The following is an 18,944-nucleotide window of genomic DNA, read 5'->3' as shown; positions in this document are numbered from 1 at the left end:
GGGCTGAAGGCGGCTTTGCTGTTCTTAGAACATCTAGATTTATGGCCCCTAGGGAAGCAGAGAAATCCACAGCCAGGGACGCCCGCCAGGCTTGGCGCTGCTCCCCCAGCGACCCTGGTGAAGGGAGAGGTGAGGAAGGGTCTCTGGATCTCTGCGGCAGACGGCCCAGATCCTCAGCGCCGGCACGGCCTTGCCATTGTTCGCCTCGGTGGCGGCCTGCCTGTGATCGGAGGGGTCTCATGCGAAGCTGTGTTCTTAGCCGCACGCTCTTCCCCGGGTGGGTCCACGAAGACCTGTGGGGTTGGAGCTGGGAGAGTGTCTGTCGCCCCGGGGCGAGACCTGCGTGATGTGGGTTTATAAGCCACACCCCTGACTTGGTGGCCTCGTGTCCTTGCAGGTGGTAACGTGGACCTGGAAAGCCAAGCAGAAGGGAAGAAGGAGGCGGAAGCTGATGATGTGATGAGGAGCGGCCCCCGGCCCGTCGTGCCTTACAGCTCCATGTTCTGCCTAAGCCCCACCAACCTGTGAGTCTTGTCACCAGCCCGTGCCCTGTGCCGTCCTCTTGTCCGTGGCCCATGATCCACGTGTACACGCTACCAGCGTGTGCTAGACGCGACCTGCCCCTTTACGGGTATTAATATCCTGATTGATCACCACAGCATCCCACAAAGCACACACGACTGTCACCTCACTTTGCAGATGAGGACACGAAGCCACAGGGAAGGCCGGTGTCCAGACACACAGCCCGTCCATCTCGGTGGCGGAGCTGGGATTTGAACCCAGACGGTTGGTCCCAGGGCCTTGTTCTTAACCCCCACTGCAGCCTTAGTTCACCTCTGCACACACGCACCCAGTTTACATCCATCGTGCATATCTGCTGCCCTCTGCCCACCTTCCGTCAGAGCCTGCAGGTGTGCGTCACAGTCACTCATGTGTCTGTCCACGTTTTCTCCCCTCTGTTTACGCCACCATGAGTCTCATCCACTCATCAGTCCACCTGCCTTCATTAGCTCAACCAATATTCATGTGCCAGACAGCGTTCTAGGTGCTGGGAATACGCGGTCGTGAGCAGAACGGACAAGGGCCCCGTCCGTTCTTAAGCTTACAAGCGAGTGGAGAGGCAGACAGCAGACAGGACGTTAGGGAGGAGACATGAGATGGTTCATGGAGGGAAGGGCTAAGAGGAAGCACAAAGCGGGGACTGGAGATGCGGACGGTGGGGGCTGCTGACATGAAGTGGGATTGGAACAGAGACGTGGCGGGGGTCGTGAGAGCCCACCAGGCAGAGACGCAGGCAGAGCAAAGGCGGAACCACACCACCCAGGGGGGCAGCGCAGCAGGGTCTGAGGAGCTCGTGCTCCGTCCTTTACCCACGTGTCCAGCCAGCCCTTCTGCCCTGGGCATCCAGCAGTCTTTCCACCAGCCCCCGTCATCCATCCTCCCCACGTTCCTCCTTTCAGCATACGTCTGTGGGGAGCTTGCTCTGCTAGGGGCTTGGAGTAAGATGGCAGTAGAGACGGATAAGGCCTCGGCCTCCAGCACCGACCGGGTGGTGTCCGTCAAATGAGTACAACGTGGACGGTAAAGCAGGGAGGTCTGGTGTCTTGGAGCAGGTGGGGAGAGTCAGGGGAGCCTTCCTGGAGGAGGTGAGAGATCTCAGGTGAAACCTGAAGGGTAAAGAGTTAAGATGAAGAGGGAGGAACCAGTATTCTTGGAGGGCGGAGAGAACTTAGAGTGGTCCAGAAGTGAAAGACATCAGGCTCAGAACAGCTAACAACAGTTGGATGGAAAAGCGCAGAGGTAGACAGCGCTGTTGTGTGTTCTGTGGAGAAGTAGAAGTGACACCGAGAGCCCTAAGAAGCTTGAGAGGTTGTAAACAGTTGGGGGTGAGTGGTGACTTGGTTAGACTGCACTTCAGCAGAGCCCTTTGGTGGGAAGACTGGAGACGAGACAGGGAGACCGTTTAGTAGGTGGCCGCGGTTTTCAGGTGGTGATTTGATGAGGGTAGTCAGAGTGGAGAGGTTTGGGAGCGAAATGTTTGGGGAGAAATTTTGGAGGCAGAATCTGCAGGATTTGATGGGAAATTAGATGTGGATGGGGATGGAGATGTGAAGGATGACAGCCAGGGTTTCTGCTTGACAGCTGGGGGCCCGGCCAAGCTGGGGGGTGGTGAGCACAGACCCTGTGGAGCCCGGGGCAGCTGGCAGGTGGCACATGGCCGGGGGACTTGGGGGTCTGAGCGAGGGTGGAAACTCAGCCACAAGATGGACCGGCAGCTGTTGATCAGAAGGAAAGGGGCTGGGATGGAAGAGGGCCCGAGATGGAGCGTCGTGGAAGTGGAAGGAAAAGCGTCTCAATTAGGAGGGAGAAGTGCCAGCAGGTCTCTCGGGGGCCTGGGAAGGGCAGCTCCGGGGAGTGTGCGGGCTGGAGCTGGACACCGGTGGTCGGGATGAGGAGGAGACAGGCATAAAGTCCAGTCCCTTCCAGGGACAGAGAGACGTGGGTGTCCTTGGGAACACTCCGCGTTGGCGAGAGGAGCAGGTTGGACGGGCTGGTGGGCAGCGGTTGGGCCAGCAGAGGCAGGAGGGGGGCTCCCGTGAGCACGTCCCTTGAGGTGGCAGGAGCGACGTCTGCCTCGTGTGCTCGTCCCCCAGGATCGGCTTCACTCTCCCCCTGCGGGGCCTTTGCTGGCCTCCTGGTCACTGTCTCCTGCTGAGTCGTAGCGTGTGTCAACACCCGAGCATCTGCTGTTGCTTTATGTTTACTGGTGTCTTGTTCACCACTGAGTCCCAGCCCAGAATGTGCCTGAACAGAGCAGAATGGTGGTGAGTGGAGGCGGGCAGGGGCACACACGCAGCTCTGGCGGCTCCGACGGGGGCACCGCGCCCAGCGCTGGGGCTCGAGAGGTGCCTGCTCTCCACGGGACTGTTGGTGCTCGGCCTCTTCCCCCCCCACCGCAGAGCCGGAAGCCCGTCCAGGGCACGGCAGCCCCACAGCAGGTAGACGAGCAGGCCTGGCTGGGCCCCAGTGGAACTTTATGTAGCGAACGGGCCAGACCAACTTGGCCTGCAAGCCGTGGCGGGCTGGCCCTGCTCAGGGTTTCTGCAGCCTTCCCGCCACCTACCCTCCCAGGAATCTGGTCCCCACCAGTCACCTGGCCGCTCTCTCCCGACCACAGGGACACGTCCCAGAACTCAGCTCTTCCTACGGGGAGGGGCCAGCCCAGCCCTCCGTGGGCCTTCGGTGACCCGTGCTTTGCCTTCCAGGCTCCGCCGCTTCTGCCATTACATCGTGACCATGAGGTACTTCGAGATGGTCATTCTCGTGGTCATCGCCCTGAGCAGCATTGCCCTGGCCGCTGAGGATCCTGTGCAGACAGACTCGCCCAGGAACAACGTGAGTGCTGCCACTGGGCTGTGGAGGGTCTGGGGACACAGAAGAGCGGGGACATGCCCGGGACGGGAGGGAGGGCTGCCGCTGCAGGGGTGCGCTCCCACAGGGACGCTGGCCTCCCCTCCCCTCCCCAGACCCTACCCACAGGCCCCAGGCTGACGGGTGGTCTGTTCAGGCTCCTGCCCCCGCTCGAGCTTCTGGCCTCGCCTTTGAGAAAAGCCTTTCGTTTTGGTTCCAGGTGCTGAAGTACATGGACTACATCTTCACAGGCGTCTTCACCTTTGAGATGGTGATAAAGGTGAGATGTGTGGTTGCCCTGGTGACCACAGGGCTTTGCTCATCCCCCTCGTGACTGAGATGAAGGCACGTGGCAAGTGTGCCCTGGGCGTGCACACACGTGTGGTGACATGAGGGCACATGAGCCCGCAGGTAGAGGTTGTGTCTTGTGGAGACACAAGGCCACGTTTGTTAAGGATTCGCCACAGCATCACGTCAGCCTTAGGAGAGCTCGCAAGCGCTGGCCCTGGTCTCCACTACCTGCTCATGGAGACCCTTCTCGCTGAGGGGACAGGCTTCCCTTACTGTGCGGTGTGAGCCCAGCCCATGCAGGGTGGTCTCAGCAGAGGGGGTGGCCGGGACCTCGGCTGGAGGAAGGAGAGCAGGGACAGGGCGGTGGCCTCAAGGCCCAAAGATCGCGGCAGGTGGGTGTAGAGGACTCACTAGTGTTTGATCCCAGATGGAGAATGACCGTGTTGTCGTGACCTTCGTTCCTTCTCTAGGTGTTGCCAAGTGGCCTGTGCTTTCCACACAGGTGCGTGGGCAGCGCAGCTGGTGGGGGCGGGGGGTGCCCACGTGCTGACTCAGGGTGGCTTCTGTGTACGCGAGCACTCGCTTCAGTTCTCCCCCAAATTCCTGGGGGAGGTGTTACCATTTCATTTTACGAACGAGGACACGGAGGCCCAGAGGCATTAAGACGCCGCTGCGGGAGGCGCAGAATCCAGCAGCTCTTCCTCCCGCCGCACGGGGCTGGCACTCCGAGGGTCTGGCAGGCGGCGTGCTCTGGGCAGCGTGTGCCTGCAGCCCAGCGATGGAGGAGAGACTCACTCAGGCTCCACAGGAGCTGGGGGCCAGGCAGGATCTCAGCCAGTCATGACCATGCAGGGTCATGGGGTCAAAGGCATGGAGATCCAAACACCCATTGAGGCTCTAAGAGGTCATTACCTGAGCTGTGTCCGCTCCCTTGGCAGGATGTGACCTGAGCCGTGACCCCTCCCCTGACAGGGCGTGACCTGAGCTGTGACCCCTCCCCTGACAGGGCGTGACCTGAGCTGTGACCCCTCCCCTGGCAGGACTTGACCTGAGCCGTGACCCCTTCCCTGACAGGATGTGACCTGAGCCGTGTCCCCTTTCGTGATAGGCATGATCAGGGCTGTGTCCCCTCCCCTGATGGGACGTGACATGAAGAGGCGCCCTTCCCGTGACCACGTCTCTGGGCTCTGGCTCTGCCTTTCTTTTCTGAAATATTCTGCTCATTAAAGTGTGTTGTTGCCCTAAAGATGATCGATTTGGGACTGCTGCTGCACCCTGGTGCGTACTTCCGGGACCTCTGGAATATTCTGGACTTCATTGTGGTCAGTGGGGCCCTGGTGGCGTTTGCCTTCTCGTAAGTACCCAGGTCTGCTCTGACTCTTGCTGGACTGCAGTCCGCAGAGCCGTGATGAGTGTGGGGGGTGAAGGAGGAAGGGGCCCAGTGGCCTCCATGGCGGTCTGTCGTCGGTCCCTCTGTGCCTGGGGCTGGGCTGTGGGGCTGGGAGGACCTCAAGGCTCGTTTGTCCCTGACACACCCCATGGTTCTGAAATTGGATAGGCAGGCCTCTGCTTATGGTGTCTGCCTCTCGGGTCCTTCAGAAAACTTTTCGTGCCCTGACGCGGCTGCCCTGCTTGGTCAGCCAGTGTGGGTGGGCGCAGCTGGGGGTCTCCGCCATTTTCTGTGGCTCCCTAGTGAGCGGCACTCAGCGCTGTTGTGGCTGGGCCTGGATTGGCTCCCTCAGACCCTACACGGTGGCGGGCGTGAGGCAGGCATTGGGTGCTCGGGTGGAGCAGGGGGGAGATTTGGGGCAGGTGGTGGGGGGAGATCCAGAGATAAGTAAGACCCTCGATGGACGCGGATACGGAGGGATGGGGTCACCTCTGAGCCCACAGGGAGGCCTCCTCACTGACTCTCTTCTCTTTGTCTCCTGTTGCTGGCCTCTCGGTAGGAGCTTCATGGGGTAATGCCTTCCCTCTGTCCGCACATCACAGCACGCCGCGACCCCTCGTGGGCCGTTTCATCACCACGCCTCACCTCCGCTCATTTCCCTCCACCATCTGGGCTGCATGCTGCCCGGAGCCACGTCCCCAGGGCCACATGTCCCCGCCTCACGTCTGGGGGCCGGGTTGGGGGCTGGAGCTGGGCGTGGCCCCCCCTTTGGTGAGCAGGGAATCCTGACTGAGTGCTGGAGGCTGGGCGTCTGGGCCCGGAGGGCAGTGCCCGCTCTGGGTGGGAGTGACGTGACCGTGGCTGCCAGAATGTTGGCTCTCCTGAGGCACTTTCCCACATGACTCCTCTGGAAACAGGGCGTTTTTGCTCTTTCCTTTCCACAACGCCTCCCTGAAATGCCCAGCATCTCCGACCCTCTATTGTTATAAAACAAAATTCAACTGAGTAAATCTGAAGGTCTAATTGGGTTTATTCAGTGATTCATGAAACAGGCAGTATCCCGTCTAGTAAGTAGGAAGGCTGTACGCGATGGAAGCTGTACAAAATTGAAGGCCTTTATAGAAAGGGAGCCAGGCAAGATTATTAACAAAAGAAAAGAAAGGATTGTTTCAGGCAAGGTTACCACACTGGTGCTGACCAGGGAAGTCCAGAAATTCCATTCCTGGGAAGGGCTGAAGCTGCAATTCAGTCCTGGTTCGCTCTCCTGGGGGCGAGTGGCTCCACTTTGGGCCTGTTGTTTCTTTTTATTTTTCCTTCTTCTCCTTTTTCTTCCTTTTCCTCTTTCTCCTCTCCCTCCCTCTCCCCCTCCTCTTTTTTTTTTTTTTTAACAATTCTCCCCTTCTGATCAAACTGTCATCCCAACTGAGAGATGTGATCAAAATCTTAGGTGTGTTGACTAAAAAAACATTCACAACCTAGAAGTTGAGAGTTACGTTTTATTTGGCGGACAAAGCTGAGGACTTGAGCCCGGGACACAGCGTCTCAGACAACTCTGAGGGGCGGCTCCGAAGAGGCAGGGGGTAGCCAGGATATACAGGAGTGTTTGCAACAGAGCCCAGGTAGTCGTAATATCAAAAGATGACTGTTAACTGAAGAAAACCAGGCATCTCAAGTTAAGGGATTTAGTGCTTTTCTTTATATGGGAAATGCAAGAGTCTGGGCTCATTGAATCATTCCTTTGATATGTACCTCAGCTATCTGGGCCAGTATCCTGTGCTTCTCATCCTGAGTCTCCTGAGGTGCCCCGTGGGAAGGGGGGTGGCTGACAGCTAGATGCGGGGGGCATCCTGCCTCCATCCTGAGCTCCCTCAGTGCTCACCATCCGGTGGCTGTAATGTGATGGCTTGATGGCTGCAACATCCTTCGTTTACTGATATGGCAGGCAATATTTTTTATTCACAGGCATTAGCACCACTCTTAGCTCCTGCTGTGTAGTTTTTGCAGCTTTGATCTTTGATGTGGTATCCATAGATCATGATGTGTTTGCTTAATCCCTATGACATTCACGGATCACAGTTCCAGGTTCATAATCCTTATGTTGGTCATTTTCTTTGCTGCTTTTCTGACATTCCAGTCAGAATGGAGACCGTTTACTTAGTGGTTATCAGCTACAAACGTGTATTTAAAGTTTTTGAGAGAATACGACAAACACAAACACATCAGGGGCATTATAAGCAGGATAATTCCTAATGTTTGAAGTGTACTTTGGAGCCATGGTCCCCAAGACCCAAACCAATCAAAGAAAAACCCCATGAAGAAGTCACGCATTTGAGCCAAGTAGCTGGCTCAGTGATCTTATGAAACTGATTTTCACCTTCCCCGGAAGTGTCAATCCAGGTACTGTAGGTAGTGTTGGCCACAGCATAGACAACTCCTTGCTCAGTTGAAGATAACCAAGGGCTGTCCTATTATTAGGACCAACTTTGACCAGAGAGTCTAAGGATATTTGCAGGGGAATCTGCAATGTCTTCAAGAGTTAAGGAGAGGTTTCTGATCATATCTTGTGCATATTTACTCCTAACCTAACTCCTTGTGCATATTTACTTGAAACCAAGTGATGGATTTATTCACAGCGTTTGCTACGTTTACCCATTTAAGCCAGGGATCAGTCAGGTTTTTAGTGTATGTGGGAGTAGAATCTCCTCCCCTGAAATAAAGAGCCTTCCTAAATGCCTTGCAAAGATGGGTGCTGCTGGTGGGGTCTCCTAGTGAGTGGAGACAAGTCTGATCTAGATAGTCGGGATAGGTCAGAATCTTTGGTGACGAATCCAGCAGTCTGAAAGGCTAACCCCATTAGTAATGGTCTGGGAGATAAAGATGAGGGTGTGATCTTTCCGTGCCAACGCGGGAGTAATGGACAGGAAAAGGAGAGTTTCACGATTGAAGTGTAAAGTCATGATCTGTCATCTTGGGCCGAAGCAGTCTACGTCCACGTCAGCTACTTTTCTTCCTCTCAATTCGATTCGGAGGTCTCCAGCATTTGTACAGGATGAGATGGGGGTTTTTGGTTTTGTTTTGAAGGATGGCTGAGGCTCTGGGTTCCCACAGAGGGAGGGGGTGGGGAAAGGCAGGCAGGGAGGTGGCCTCATCCCTGAGGGAGGCTCGGAAATGGATTTTCTCTGTGACATGTGGGTGGCAGGTGAGGTGAGGTAAGTGGGGGCAGCACGGAGGGAGCTGGTCCTCGCCTCAGCCAGCCTGGCGGTGCAGAGTCCCTGGGCAGGGCAGCAGGACTGAGGCGGCCCCAGCTTCACCGCGCTGGGGACCTGGGAGCTGTCCAGCATGGAGCCTGCTGAAACCAGCAGGGGCTTGGCCTGCAGGAGGCTCTCCCAGGGGCCCTCTGTGGCCCGCTGCCCCTCTCTGCTCCAGGGCTTGAGAGACCAGTGTAGGGGATCAGACCAGAGAAGGGAATGCGGGGGCTTCTTCAGCTGCGAAATGTTTATCCAAGGTTCAAGTCCCTGAAGTTTACTGCCATCTGGGTAGTGAGAAGGACGTGGTGCAGTCCCTTCCAGGGAGATTTCAGGGCAATCGTTGTTCTGACTGATTTCAAATCAGAGAGGTGGGAGAATATTGGAAACATTAGTTTGGTAAGTCATAGCCAGATATTTGAGGAAACTGGAAGAATTCAGGATCCAGCTCAGTTTACAGGTATATAACAAAACCTTAAAGATAATTATTAGGATTAGAATCTAATATCTCTAAAGGGACAAACATTTTTTTCTCTCTACAATACCCCCACTTTTTTTACCAAAGATAATCACAGTAAAACTAATTTGTTTGTATTAAACTTGGCCTGATTATTTGTATAAGTGCAGCGAGAAGAGTGGCTGATCATTTAAGTTCTTTTTAAGGCTGCTTTGTTACAAATTTTCGTAAGGAGTCTCAGACTGAACTCTCAAAAGCCTTCAAAGCCAGGAAACCAAACCAAGGACATGGCCATCAGATTTGACCTGCAATACCTTTTCAGTCAAAGCCCAGCCCCGGCTGGGGCTGCAGTCCTGGCGCGGCCTCCCCGCTTTATTCCCACTGGGGGTCTCAGCATGGTGTCTGGAGGAAGCTGGTGTCGGGGTGGGTGGGAGTGCTGAACGACATGGCCCGGGGGGGAGGGGCTCTTCCCATCCAGAAGCTCAGCTCTCCTTGGACACCAGGTGCTGCTGACCTGGCCCCGGCCCTTGTCCACTCTGAGGAGGCCTTGGCAGGCAGCCCGTAGGGGTAGATGCACTGGCTTGTGGTGCCTGCAGGGCCGAGGCTGCCCTGTCCCCGGGTCCTCTGGGCACAGGAGTGCACCCTGCCTGTCTACATGGGTGGCTTCTCCCTTCTAGAGGCTCCAAAGGGAAAGACATCAACACCATCAAGTCCCTGAGGGTCCTGCGTGTGCTGCGGCCGCTCAAGACCATCAAGCGGCTGCCCAAGCTCAAGGTGCGAGTCTGGAGTGGGGCCTCGGGGGGGGGCGGTGTGTGTGCTCATGTGTGCGTGTGGGCACACGTGCACATGTAGATTGTGTGTGTGTGTGCCTGCATGTGCACATGTGTACATGTAGGTGTGTGTTGTGGGGTGCACCTGTGTAACTGGCCTGGGGATGAGCGGAGCTGAGGGGAGGCCCCACACTCGGGAGGCCCTGTGTCGCATGCGTGGGGCGGGCTCTCAGCTCTCTGACCCTCCCCGAGGGGGCTCATTCTCCGCAGTGTCCTTTACGGCTTCTCTTCCTCAACCCAGGGGCACCCGATGGGACAGCGGGTTTCATCAGCAGCTGTAGTGCAGGGGGAAGGGCTGCGGAGAGAGGTGGGCTCACAGGGAGATGCGGGGAGGGCAGGGGTTCCCTGAAGTGTGGGTGTGGCTTTAGAATTGTGCTACAATCTAATTGTTGCTGAGCTTGTACTTAAACTCACTCAATCCTCCAAGACTTTGCGCAGTAGTGTTAGGAGCAGCTTGGACACGCGGGCCGTGGAGACACGAAGCGATGTGGGATTACAGCAGGCAGTTTGCTTAGAGCCGTGTGTGAAGGGGCGGCTCTGGGGGTGATGGAGGCTCCAGGGCTGGATGGGCAGGGTCTGCGCTGCCAAGGCAGCTGCTTGTGTCTGGAGTGTGCCAGGTGGGGTCTCGGGAGATGGTTGTGGATCTGCCGTTGTGCACAGCCAGCAGGAACCAGGGCCAGGGCGGCAGGGAAAGGTTCACTGGAGAACAGCGAGAGCCCCTGAGAGGAGGCCCGGGCAGTGGTAACAGACGGGAGTCACCTCTGGTTCGTGGACATGCCCCACGTCCCTGTCCTGAGCTGGCCTCCGCATCACCGCTTCCGCATCCCACTTCCCACCAATGGGCAGGGGCCAGGCATGGTCCTCGGCCCGGCCCCGCCCCTCCCCTCCACGTCAGCCCATGGCCCGGCAGAGTGGCCTAAGCCCGGCCTCAGCGGCAGGTCCCCCTCGGCACCTGGCCCCCCCACCTGCGCCGCCTTCTCCAGCCCCTCCTGCCCGCCGCATCCAGTCCAGGGTCACCCTTCTAGAGGAGGACAGCGCAGGCAGCTCCCACACACGCCACTGGCCCGGTCCAGACCCTTGCGGTGGCCACGGGCCTGGGCCCCGCCCCTCATGGCTCCACCCTCCCCCAGGCGGTGTTTGACTGTGTGGTGAACTCCCTGAAGAACGTCCTCAACATCCTGATTGTCTACATGCTCTTCATGTTCATATTTGCGGTCATCGCGGTGCAGCTCTTCAAGGGGAAGTTTTTCTACTGCACCGACGAGTCCAAGGAGCTGGAGCGGGACTGCAGGTAAACTGGGCAGGGCGGCCCCTCTGTCCCCAGTGCCACACCTCCTGGGCAGGACAGGCCCTTCCTGCCCACACACCTAGGGAGCTCAGCGTGGCCACTGCCGGGTGCGCTGTCAGCCCGCGAGATCTAGGCTGGGCCCAAAGGTCAGAGGGCCGCCCCGGGGTTGGAGGCACTTCCCCGTCCCCCTGAGGCCTTGGGCCCCAGCAGAGCAGACAGGAGAGGCGCCCTCAGGGAGGAGCGAGGGGGAGGGTGGTGCCGTGTGGATGCCGTCCTGGACACTGCACGTAAACGGAATCATGTGATCTGGGGTCTTGTGTGCCCCACTTCTACCACTGGTGCTGTGGAGGTGCCTCCTGCTGTGGCCTGTGCAGTGCTTCGTCCCCTTTAATGGTCAGATGTTATTCCTTCTTAAGTTACACCTCACTGTACTGATCCATTTCATTTATCTGTTGGTGGACATTTTGGTTGTTTCCACATTTTGGCTGTTGTGGTTACTTCTGCTTTGAACATGTGTACAACTTTTTCTGTGGATAGGTGTTTTCATTTCTCTCGAGTGTAAACGTAGAAGTGAGATTGCTGGGTCACATGGTGATTCTCTTTATCAGTTTCAGGAACTGCCAGACTGTTTTCCAAAGTGGCTGAACCATTTTGTATTCCCACCAGCAGTGTCTGGGAGTTCCGATTTCTCCACATCCTTGCCAATACTTGTTATTTTCCTTTTTAAAAATGTAATTATAGCCGTGCTAGTGGGTATAAAGTGGTATCTCATTGTGGTTTGATTTGCATTTCCCTGATGATTCACGATGTGGAGCCTCTTTTCATGTGCATATTGACCATTTGTATGTCTTCTTTGCAAAAATGTCTATTCAGATCTTTTTCCCATTTTTAAAATTAGGTTGTTCGTCCTTTTTATAACCGATTGTAATTGTTCTTAATATAGCCCTGATACAAGTCCCTTATCAGATAGATGATTTTCAATATTTTGTCCCATTCTGTGTGTTGATGATGTCCTTTGAAGCACAAAAAAAGCTTTCAATTTTGATGAAGTCCAATTTATCTGTTCTTTTCGGAGGCCCCCTGTGTTTTCTTCTAAGAGTCTTATAGTGTTAGCTCTTACATTTAGGTCTTTGATCCATTTGGAGCTAATTTGTATACATGGAGTGAGGTGGGACCCACATTCATTTTCTTACCTATAGATACCCAGTGGTTTCAGCACCAGCTGTTGAAAAGACCGTTCCTTCTCCACTGAATGGATAACCCTTTTCAAAATTCAGTTGACCGCAGACACAGGGGTTTATTTGGATCCTTTGTCTTTAACCTCTGACTTCCTCTGTGTTCCCACTCCCAGGGGCCAGTATTTGGATTATGAGAAGGAGGAGGTGGAAGCTCAGCCGCGGCAGTGGAAGAAATACGACTTCCACTACGACAACGTGCTCTGGGCCCTGCTGACGCTGTTCACAGTGTCCACGGGGGAAGGGTGGCCCATGTGAGTGCCCCCCTGGCTGGTCAGGCTAGAGCAGAGGGGCAGCCAGAGCGGGGAGCTCAGACTCTGCGTCCGTCACTAAGCAAATACCCCCCAGGCTCTTGTACTTACCGGGTGAGCCATGGCCCTGCCCTTCAAGAGCGGGCAGCCTGGGGAGCAGGAGGAGATTAAGCCAAGAGCACAGCATCGTGACCTCCTGAAAATCCTTGTTTAGTGGCTGGGGGCCGGGGGGAAGATGGGCCCTTTGGCGTCTCCCTGTGCTGGCCTCTGGCCGCAGTTAAGGGGAGCCCAAGGGGTGCGTGTGTTCAGTGCCACACTGGATGGCAGGGGCTTCCTTTGGGGCTGAGAAGACCACCCTTCAGAAGGTAGGATCGATGCTCTGCCAGGATACCCTGCTCAGCCCAAGGCTTTCTGGCAACAGGTGAAGCTGGGTGTGGGCAGGTTACCTGGTGTGAGGTGGGAGAGAGCCAGGCAGCGCAGGACTGCTGGACCTCTCCCACCTCTCCTCCGGGGGATAGGACCTCAGGCACACTGAGGCATCCTCTAGGAGGTCCCCCCAATAGCCCTGCGTATAAGCCCTACTGGCGGGACAGGCCCCCGCTGGGAGCCACGGCCATCCTGAGGAGCAGGCCCGGCCCGCACATGGCATCGCCTCTGGGCTCAGCCGCAGAAGCCTCACCTGTGACACGGGTCTCGTCTTTCCCGGGCCATGTCCTCCTGGGCTCCCCTGATGCTTGGCGTTGGTTCTTGGCCCAGGGTGCTGAAACACTCGGTGGACGCCACGTATGAGGAGCAGGGCCCGAGCCCTGGGTACCGCATGGAGCTGTCCATCTTCTACGTGGTCTACTTCGTGGTCTTCCCCTTCTTTTTCGTCAACATCTTTGTGGCCTTGATCATCATCACCTTCCAGGAGCAGGGGGACAAGGTCATGTCTGAATGCAGCCTGGAGAAGAACGAGGTAGGCGACTCCCCTCCCACTCCATCTCCTCGCGGGCTCTCCAATGGGCAGTGTAGGCAGGGGCCCTGGGCTCCCCTTCTGTGTGGGAACCACTGGCCAGCACAGGGCAGGGAGGGCTGCCCGGAGGAGGCCTTCTGGACGAGGGCGGGGGCTGTGCAGGGGCTCCGCAGGGTCCAAGCTCCCCCTGCTGCTTCCTTCCTGTGCAGAGGGCTTGCATCGACTTCGCCATCAGCGCCAAACCCCTGACGCGGTGCATGCCCCAGAACAAGCAGTCGCTCCAGTACAAGACGTGGACGTTCGTGGTCTCGCCGCCCTTCGAGTATTTCATCATGGCTATGATAGCCCTGAACACTGTGGTGCTGATGATGAAGGTGCGTGGGGCCTGCGTGGTGGATCCCGGCGCCCGTGGGGCGGGAACCCGACTCCAGCCTGGCGGAGGGTGGGCCTCCTCCTGGGGTACGCGCGGGAGCGGGCGTCGCCCCAAGTGCTGGTCAGCTCAGGGTGCCTGCGCAACGCTGGGCCCCCAGTCGTCCGTGGGCTGAGATCGTGAGAAGGTTCTGGGAGACAAGGGGAACCGGGAGGGGGTCCCCGTGCAGCAGGCATGTGTGACAGGAAGTCATCGTGGGCCCCGTGGGGCGTCTCAGGGCAGCCAGGCCTGGGGCCAACGGTACCTCTTCCCCGGGCAGTTCTATGACGCGCCCTACGAGTACGAGCTGATGTTGAAGTGTCTGAACATCGTGTTCACGTCCATGTTCTCCATGGAGTGCGTGCTCAAGATCATCGCCTTCGGGGTGCTGGTACGTGCCTTGACCCCTCCTGGCCTTTAGGTGTCTGCATTCTGGCTCCCCCTCTTCAGGGGACCTTCGGAGGCCCACCGTTTGGAGCTGGGGATTCCCTGAACCCCCAGAACACATGTGACCCCGGAGGGGCCTCAGGGAGGGGGCTGCCGGGGTCTGCCCGCACCTCTGCCCCCGCCCTGCTCCTGGAAGCGGGTGGGGCCGGGCTCCTTCCCTCTGGATGCGTGGCCTTGTGCTCTCCCACCTGAGGCGGCGCATCTGTCCACTCACCGCCTTCTTGACTAGAGGCCACCTCCTGCAGCTCCTTGTCTGGCAGAGCCCTCACCGGCCCCAGCACTAACTGCCCTTCTTTCTCTCCAGAACTATTTCAGAGACGCCTGGAACGTCTTTGACTTTGTCACTGTGTTGGGAAGTATTACTGATATTTTAGTAACAGAGATAGCGGTAAGTAGCATCTCCTGCCCCCGCAGGGCCCCAAGTGGTTTCCTTCCAGAGGTGTTCCCTCACTGAGCCTCCAGGCCCTGATGGTGTTAGCTCCTCCTCCGGAGCAGAATTCCCCACGAGCTCTGGAGATGGAAGCTCCTCTCCAGAGGCGAGTGTGGGGATGAGTTTGTGGGGTGGGTGTCCTCTCGGCAAATGCTTTTTCTTGGATAAGAAATTGGTTCCCAGGAGGTCTTCCAGGCTGGTGGCCTGAGAATCACCTGGGAGCTCCATGGTAACAAGTGACCAGGAAGATAAGGATCTTCTAAATTTGTGGGTATCTAATGCGTACACATCTAACAACTGGTGCCAAAAAGATACAAACTGAAACCAGTAAGAGTTTAGAATATTTTAAAGTATTAGGTTTGTTTTACATATACGTGGGGTGTGTGTGTGTGTGTGTGTGTGTGTACACATGCTGGAGATTCTTATTCTTACTAAAATACATGGATTATATCTAAAAACGGACTGAGGGCTAGAACATGAACTTGTCTCAACAAATTTGAAAGAATCTGAGTCATAAAGCGGTATTCTTTAAGCACAACACGTTAAGTTAGAATTAAATGGCAAAAACCACATTTATCTTTCTTAGGTTGAATTCTCTAGGAACAGACACCAAGGCGAGGGTTCTTGTAAAAGTTATGTCTTAGGACATGTTCTGAGGCAGAACCCGTGGAGAGAAGTTTGGGGAGGTGGATGGGGAGAGAAGGACCAGAGGTGCCGGTGAATCGGGTCATCCCCCAGGGGCTCTGGAGACAGGGTGGGTCACACCTCAGAGCTGCAGAGTTCTTACCTCTGTGCACACCAGTCCTCGGCTAAAGGCTGTGCCCGGGGTGTCGATTCCCAGACACCCGAGTGCCCCGAGGGCAGGCGAAGCAAGCTCTGGCCGCCTGCGCTGCTGCGGGCGAAGGGCCGCGTGCAGGGTGGGGGCATCTGCTCGCAGCCCTGGCTCAACCTGGCTCTGCCCACACCTCACGTCGGGTCCCTTTGCTGTCTTCAGGGTGGTGCTAGTCACGACTTCTGGGAGAAGAGGGTTGATAGGAGGAGCAGGGCACCTGCTGCTGTGCTGGGGATTTGCGTCATCGCTGGGGTCCCCTCACCTGTGGCCAGCCCTCTGCTGCTCTGGTTGCTGGTCTTGCCAGGTGACCCAGCCCTCTGTGCTGTGCGGACCGGGCCCTGCTTGCCATACCCTGTGTGGCTCTGGCTGCTGTGATGGTCCAGGCACAGTTCAGACTGGTCCCAGGAACCTCTAGAAAGTCCCCGGGGGCCCCTGATTTCCAGACAGACCTCCCTGCCCCTGTGCAGGGGCAGCTCTGCCCTTCACACCCTGGCCAGCGTGGAAACTCTGGGGAACCCAGAGCGACAGGAGCCACCACGGCCTTCCTGTGTCGCACAGTGGAAGTGGTCTCCAGCCTGTTTGAGTCAGGACCCCGAGATGCGCCTAGCCTGAATTTGTGGGGATGGTGACACAAAGTCCCAGCGGGCTGCTGGAGTCATGGTGACAGGGGCCACCTCCGCTTTGGCCCCTTGCTTCCTGGATCCATGCGGTTTACCGGTCGGGCACCCAGTATGTCTGTTGGCCGTCAGTTCATTCTGAAGTGCAGCACCGCAAACCCGCTGAGGTGCCCCACCAGGCCAGCTCTCTTCTGTGCCTGTAAGAGGCCAGCTCAGCGTTTTATCAGAGCGACACCTACTGAGTGATGTGGAGTGTGACATGCCGGTGGGTCCTGGGTCTCCTGCTCCTTTGCCCGCCCTCCGCTTGCTCTGAGTTGATGGCATGTGGCATCGCCTGTTGGTAAATCTCTGACGCTAGTGCATCAGCAGAGGCAGGCCTGCACCCAAGATATGAGTGATCCCCGTTGAGACAAATCACTGTTGTTTCCGGGTGAAAGGTTCTCAGGTAGGCAACTTACCACCAAGTGGCTGAGTGACAGCTCCAGGCGTGGTTCCCTGTAGGGGCCTAAAGGTGGTCTCTGCTCACAGCGAGTTGGTGTTCAGTAGTGGCCGTGGCTGGATCAGCCTTGCCAGGCACAGCCGTCATCCCAGCCGTCACGGTCACTGCCTTTGTGGGTCTGCCGTGCGAGCGGGGGCTGGGAGGACGGCGGCTTGCTGGCATCTGTTGTCCACACAGCCTAAGGCGCATGGGGTTTTCGTGTCCCTACGGCTGTAGGTGTCCGGGGTGGACGTTAACATGTGATGCCTAGACCTGCACATGGTGCCCATTCCCACGTCCAGAGGTGGCCTCTGCCACAAACTTTGTTCCCTCCAGAGGCCTGACCAAGCTGTAGCCTTTGCCTAGGACCCTGTGGTCCTTACCACCAGCAACTTCACGCACACACACACACGCACACACACGCACTGTGGCGGCTCGGGCACATCACCAGAGCTCTGCCTCACCACTGTCTTTCAGGCCGACGCTGCCTGGGGCTCTGGTGCGACCTGCACCAGTATATTAAGCCAGACCCTCCATAACCAGGTTGGAGTTTTCCCTCGACTTTTAGTGATCATCCCATGATGTGCTGGGGAGGGGTGAGCTGAGGAAGAGACAGTGGTGCCACAGAGGCGAGCGGTGTGGGGCCAGGCCAGCCATCGTGTGACGGTGCCCTCTAGTCTTGCCCAGGTGTGGCCCCGGATGTAGCACTTCCACGGTGCACTGGGTTGTTGCTGGGCTGGTGGCACACGGCCCATGAAGACGAGCCGTCTATGGATGAAATCCAGAATAATCTAAAACGAATTAAATGTGAGATTGCTCAAGTAAGTTTGCTGCGTTTCATTACGGCGCCAGCAGTCCTGACAAACCTAACAAGGTACGCGTGCAGGACCTCTTTGTGGAAAATTACTAAACTTTATTGGAAGATGCTAAACAAGACTTGAATAGATGGAGTTATACCTTATGTTAATTAATAAGTAGTGTCAGTGTCATAGAGATGACAGTTTCTCCCAATTGATCTGTAGATTCAATGCAATTTCAATAAAAACACCAATGATTTTGTTTTTCTTTTTGTTTGTTTGTCTCTTTGTTTTGGAATTTGACAAGCTGCTTCTAAAATTTATAAGGAAGAGCAAAGGCTCCCAAATAGCCAAGATACTTAATTGTAAGAAGGTGCTTCTGGGGTGCCGTGCCAGGGAGGCGACTTCCTGCAAAGCTGTAGCAGTTTAAACTGTGTGGAGTAGCCCAAGAGCCTGGAATCAAACCCACTCGCGTGTGGAAACTCGGTGTGTGACCGTCTGTGGGCGTAACTGATAATTAGTACAGGGAAAAAGAGGAATTGGATCTTGGTTCGCACCATTCACAAAAATACTGCAAATGGATGAAAAGACTTAAATATAAGAGACAAAAACTTTAAAACTCTTAGAAGAAAATACAAGAGATTATTTTTAAGACCTTGCGATAAGGAGTGATTTGTTAAGCAAAATATATATAAAGCACCAGCCATAACTGGAAAAAAATTGTATAACATAAAGTTTCTGTGTATCAAAAGGAGGAAGGCCAATCCATGAACAGGGGAAGGATATTTGCATCACATTCCTTCATTTATACACGTTAAAACATTTATGCAGTGCCTGTCATGTGCTAAGCACTATTCTAAGTGCTGGGACAAAAGATGAAAGTCCCCGCTCATTCTAATGGGAAAGACACATGGTGTCAGACAGTGACCAGGGAGAAGGCAAAGCAGAGGGGGTGTGAGACACTGGGGAGCCGTGATTGTGTGTCACTGAGATGGCGACCCCAGGTCAGGAAGTCTGGGCTTGCAAGGAATCCGAGCAGGTGACAGCTGGGGGGCAGCGAGTGCAGAGACCCCCCAGGGGTGAAGGAAGGGTGGGCGCTGTGGCTGCACAGTGAAGACCTTGCAGTCGGTAAACCTTGGCTTTTCTTTTGAGTGAGATGGGAGGGTTTGGAGGGTTCTGTGAGGAGGACTGACACGATCTGGCGTTTAAGACCACAGCCCTGGCAGCTTTGTTGAGAACATTGTGCAGGGCACAGGCAGAGGCAGCGAGACCAGTCAGGGCTGTCTTAGCCGGGTTCCCCCAGAAACAGACCCTGAGACAAGAATGTGGTGCAAGTCGTTCATCTGGAAGCGAGCGGAGAGGCAGGCAGCCCGGGAAAGGCGCTATCAAGTCAGCTACCGTTACTACCCCGGGGCTCTCCCAGCAGCCGCTGTCTGCCGTGGGTTGAAGGCTGCTGGGGAGAGGGGGCCAGAGAATTATTTTTTCAGCCATTCACCCTTCATTAAGGTTAGGGCCTGGGTATTGTGTCCTGGCCTGGGAAAGCTCTCAGAAACAAAGATGTAAGTGCTGACAACTGGGTGG

The 18,944-nt window shown here is 56.1% G+C and overlaps 1 protein-coding gene across 2 annotated transcripts in view; it reads left to right on the top strand.

The window, feature by feature from the left end:
• CACNA1B (calcium voltage-gated channel subunit alpha1 B) overlaps positions 1-18,944 on the top strand; it is a 180,723-nt gene that overhangs the window by 124,850 nt on the left and 36,929 nt on the right. For both annotated transcript variants that reach the window (XM_061199517.1, XM_061199518.1), the window contains exons 21-31: positions 398-524; positions 3,267-3,396; positions 3,632-3,691; positions 4,950-5,056; positions 9,472-9,568; positions 10,755-10,915; positions 12,264-12,401; positions 13,155-13,356; positions 13,563-13,727; positions 14,043-14,153; positions 14,514-14,597. In XM_061199517.1, the coding sequence (XP_061055500.1) occupies positions 398-524; positions 3,267-3,396; positions 3,632-3,691; positions 4,950-5,056; positions 9,472-9,568; positions 10,755-10,915; positions 12,264-12,401; positions 13,155-13,356; positions 13,563-13,727; positions 14,043-14,153; positions 14,514-14,597 (1,382 nt within the window). The remainder of the gene's footprint in view (positions 1-397; positions 525-3,266; positions 3,397-3,631; positions 3,692-4,949; positions 5,057-9,471; positions 9,569-10,754; positions 10,916-12,263; positions 12,402-13,154; positions 13,357-13,562; positions 13,728-14,042; positions 14,154-14,513; positions 14,598-18,944) is intronic.

This window comes from Eubalaena glacialis, chromosome 9, assembly GCF_028564815.1.
Source record: "Eubalaena glacialis isolate mEubGla1 chromosome 9, mEubGla1.1.hap2.+ XY, whole genome shotgun sequence".
Classification (NCBI taxonomy): domain Eukaryota; kingdom Metazoa; phylum Chordata; class Mammalia; order Artiodactyla; family Balaenidae; genus Eubalaena; species Eubalaena glacialis.
The sequence above is the reverse complement of the archived record's forward strand: the minus strand, read 5'-3'. Positions and strand labels throughout refer to the sequence as shown.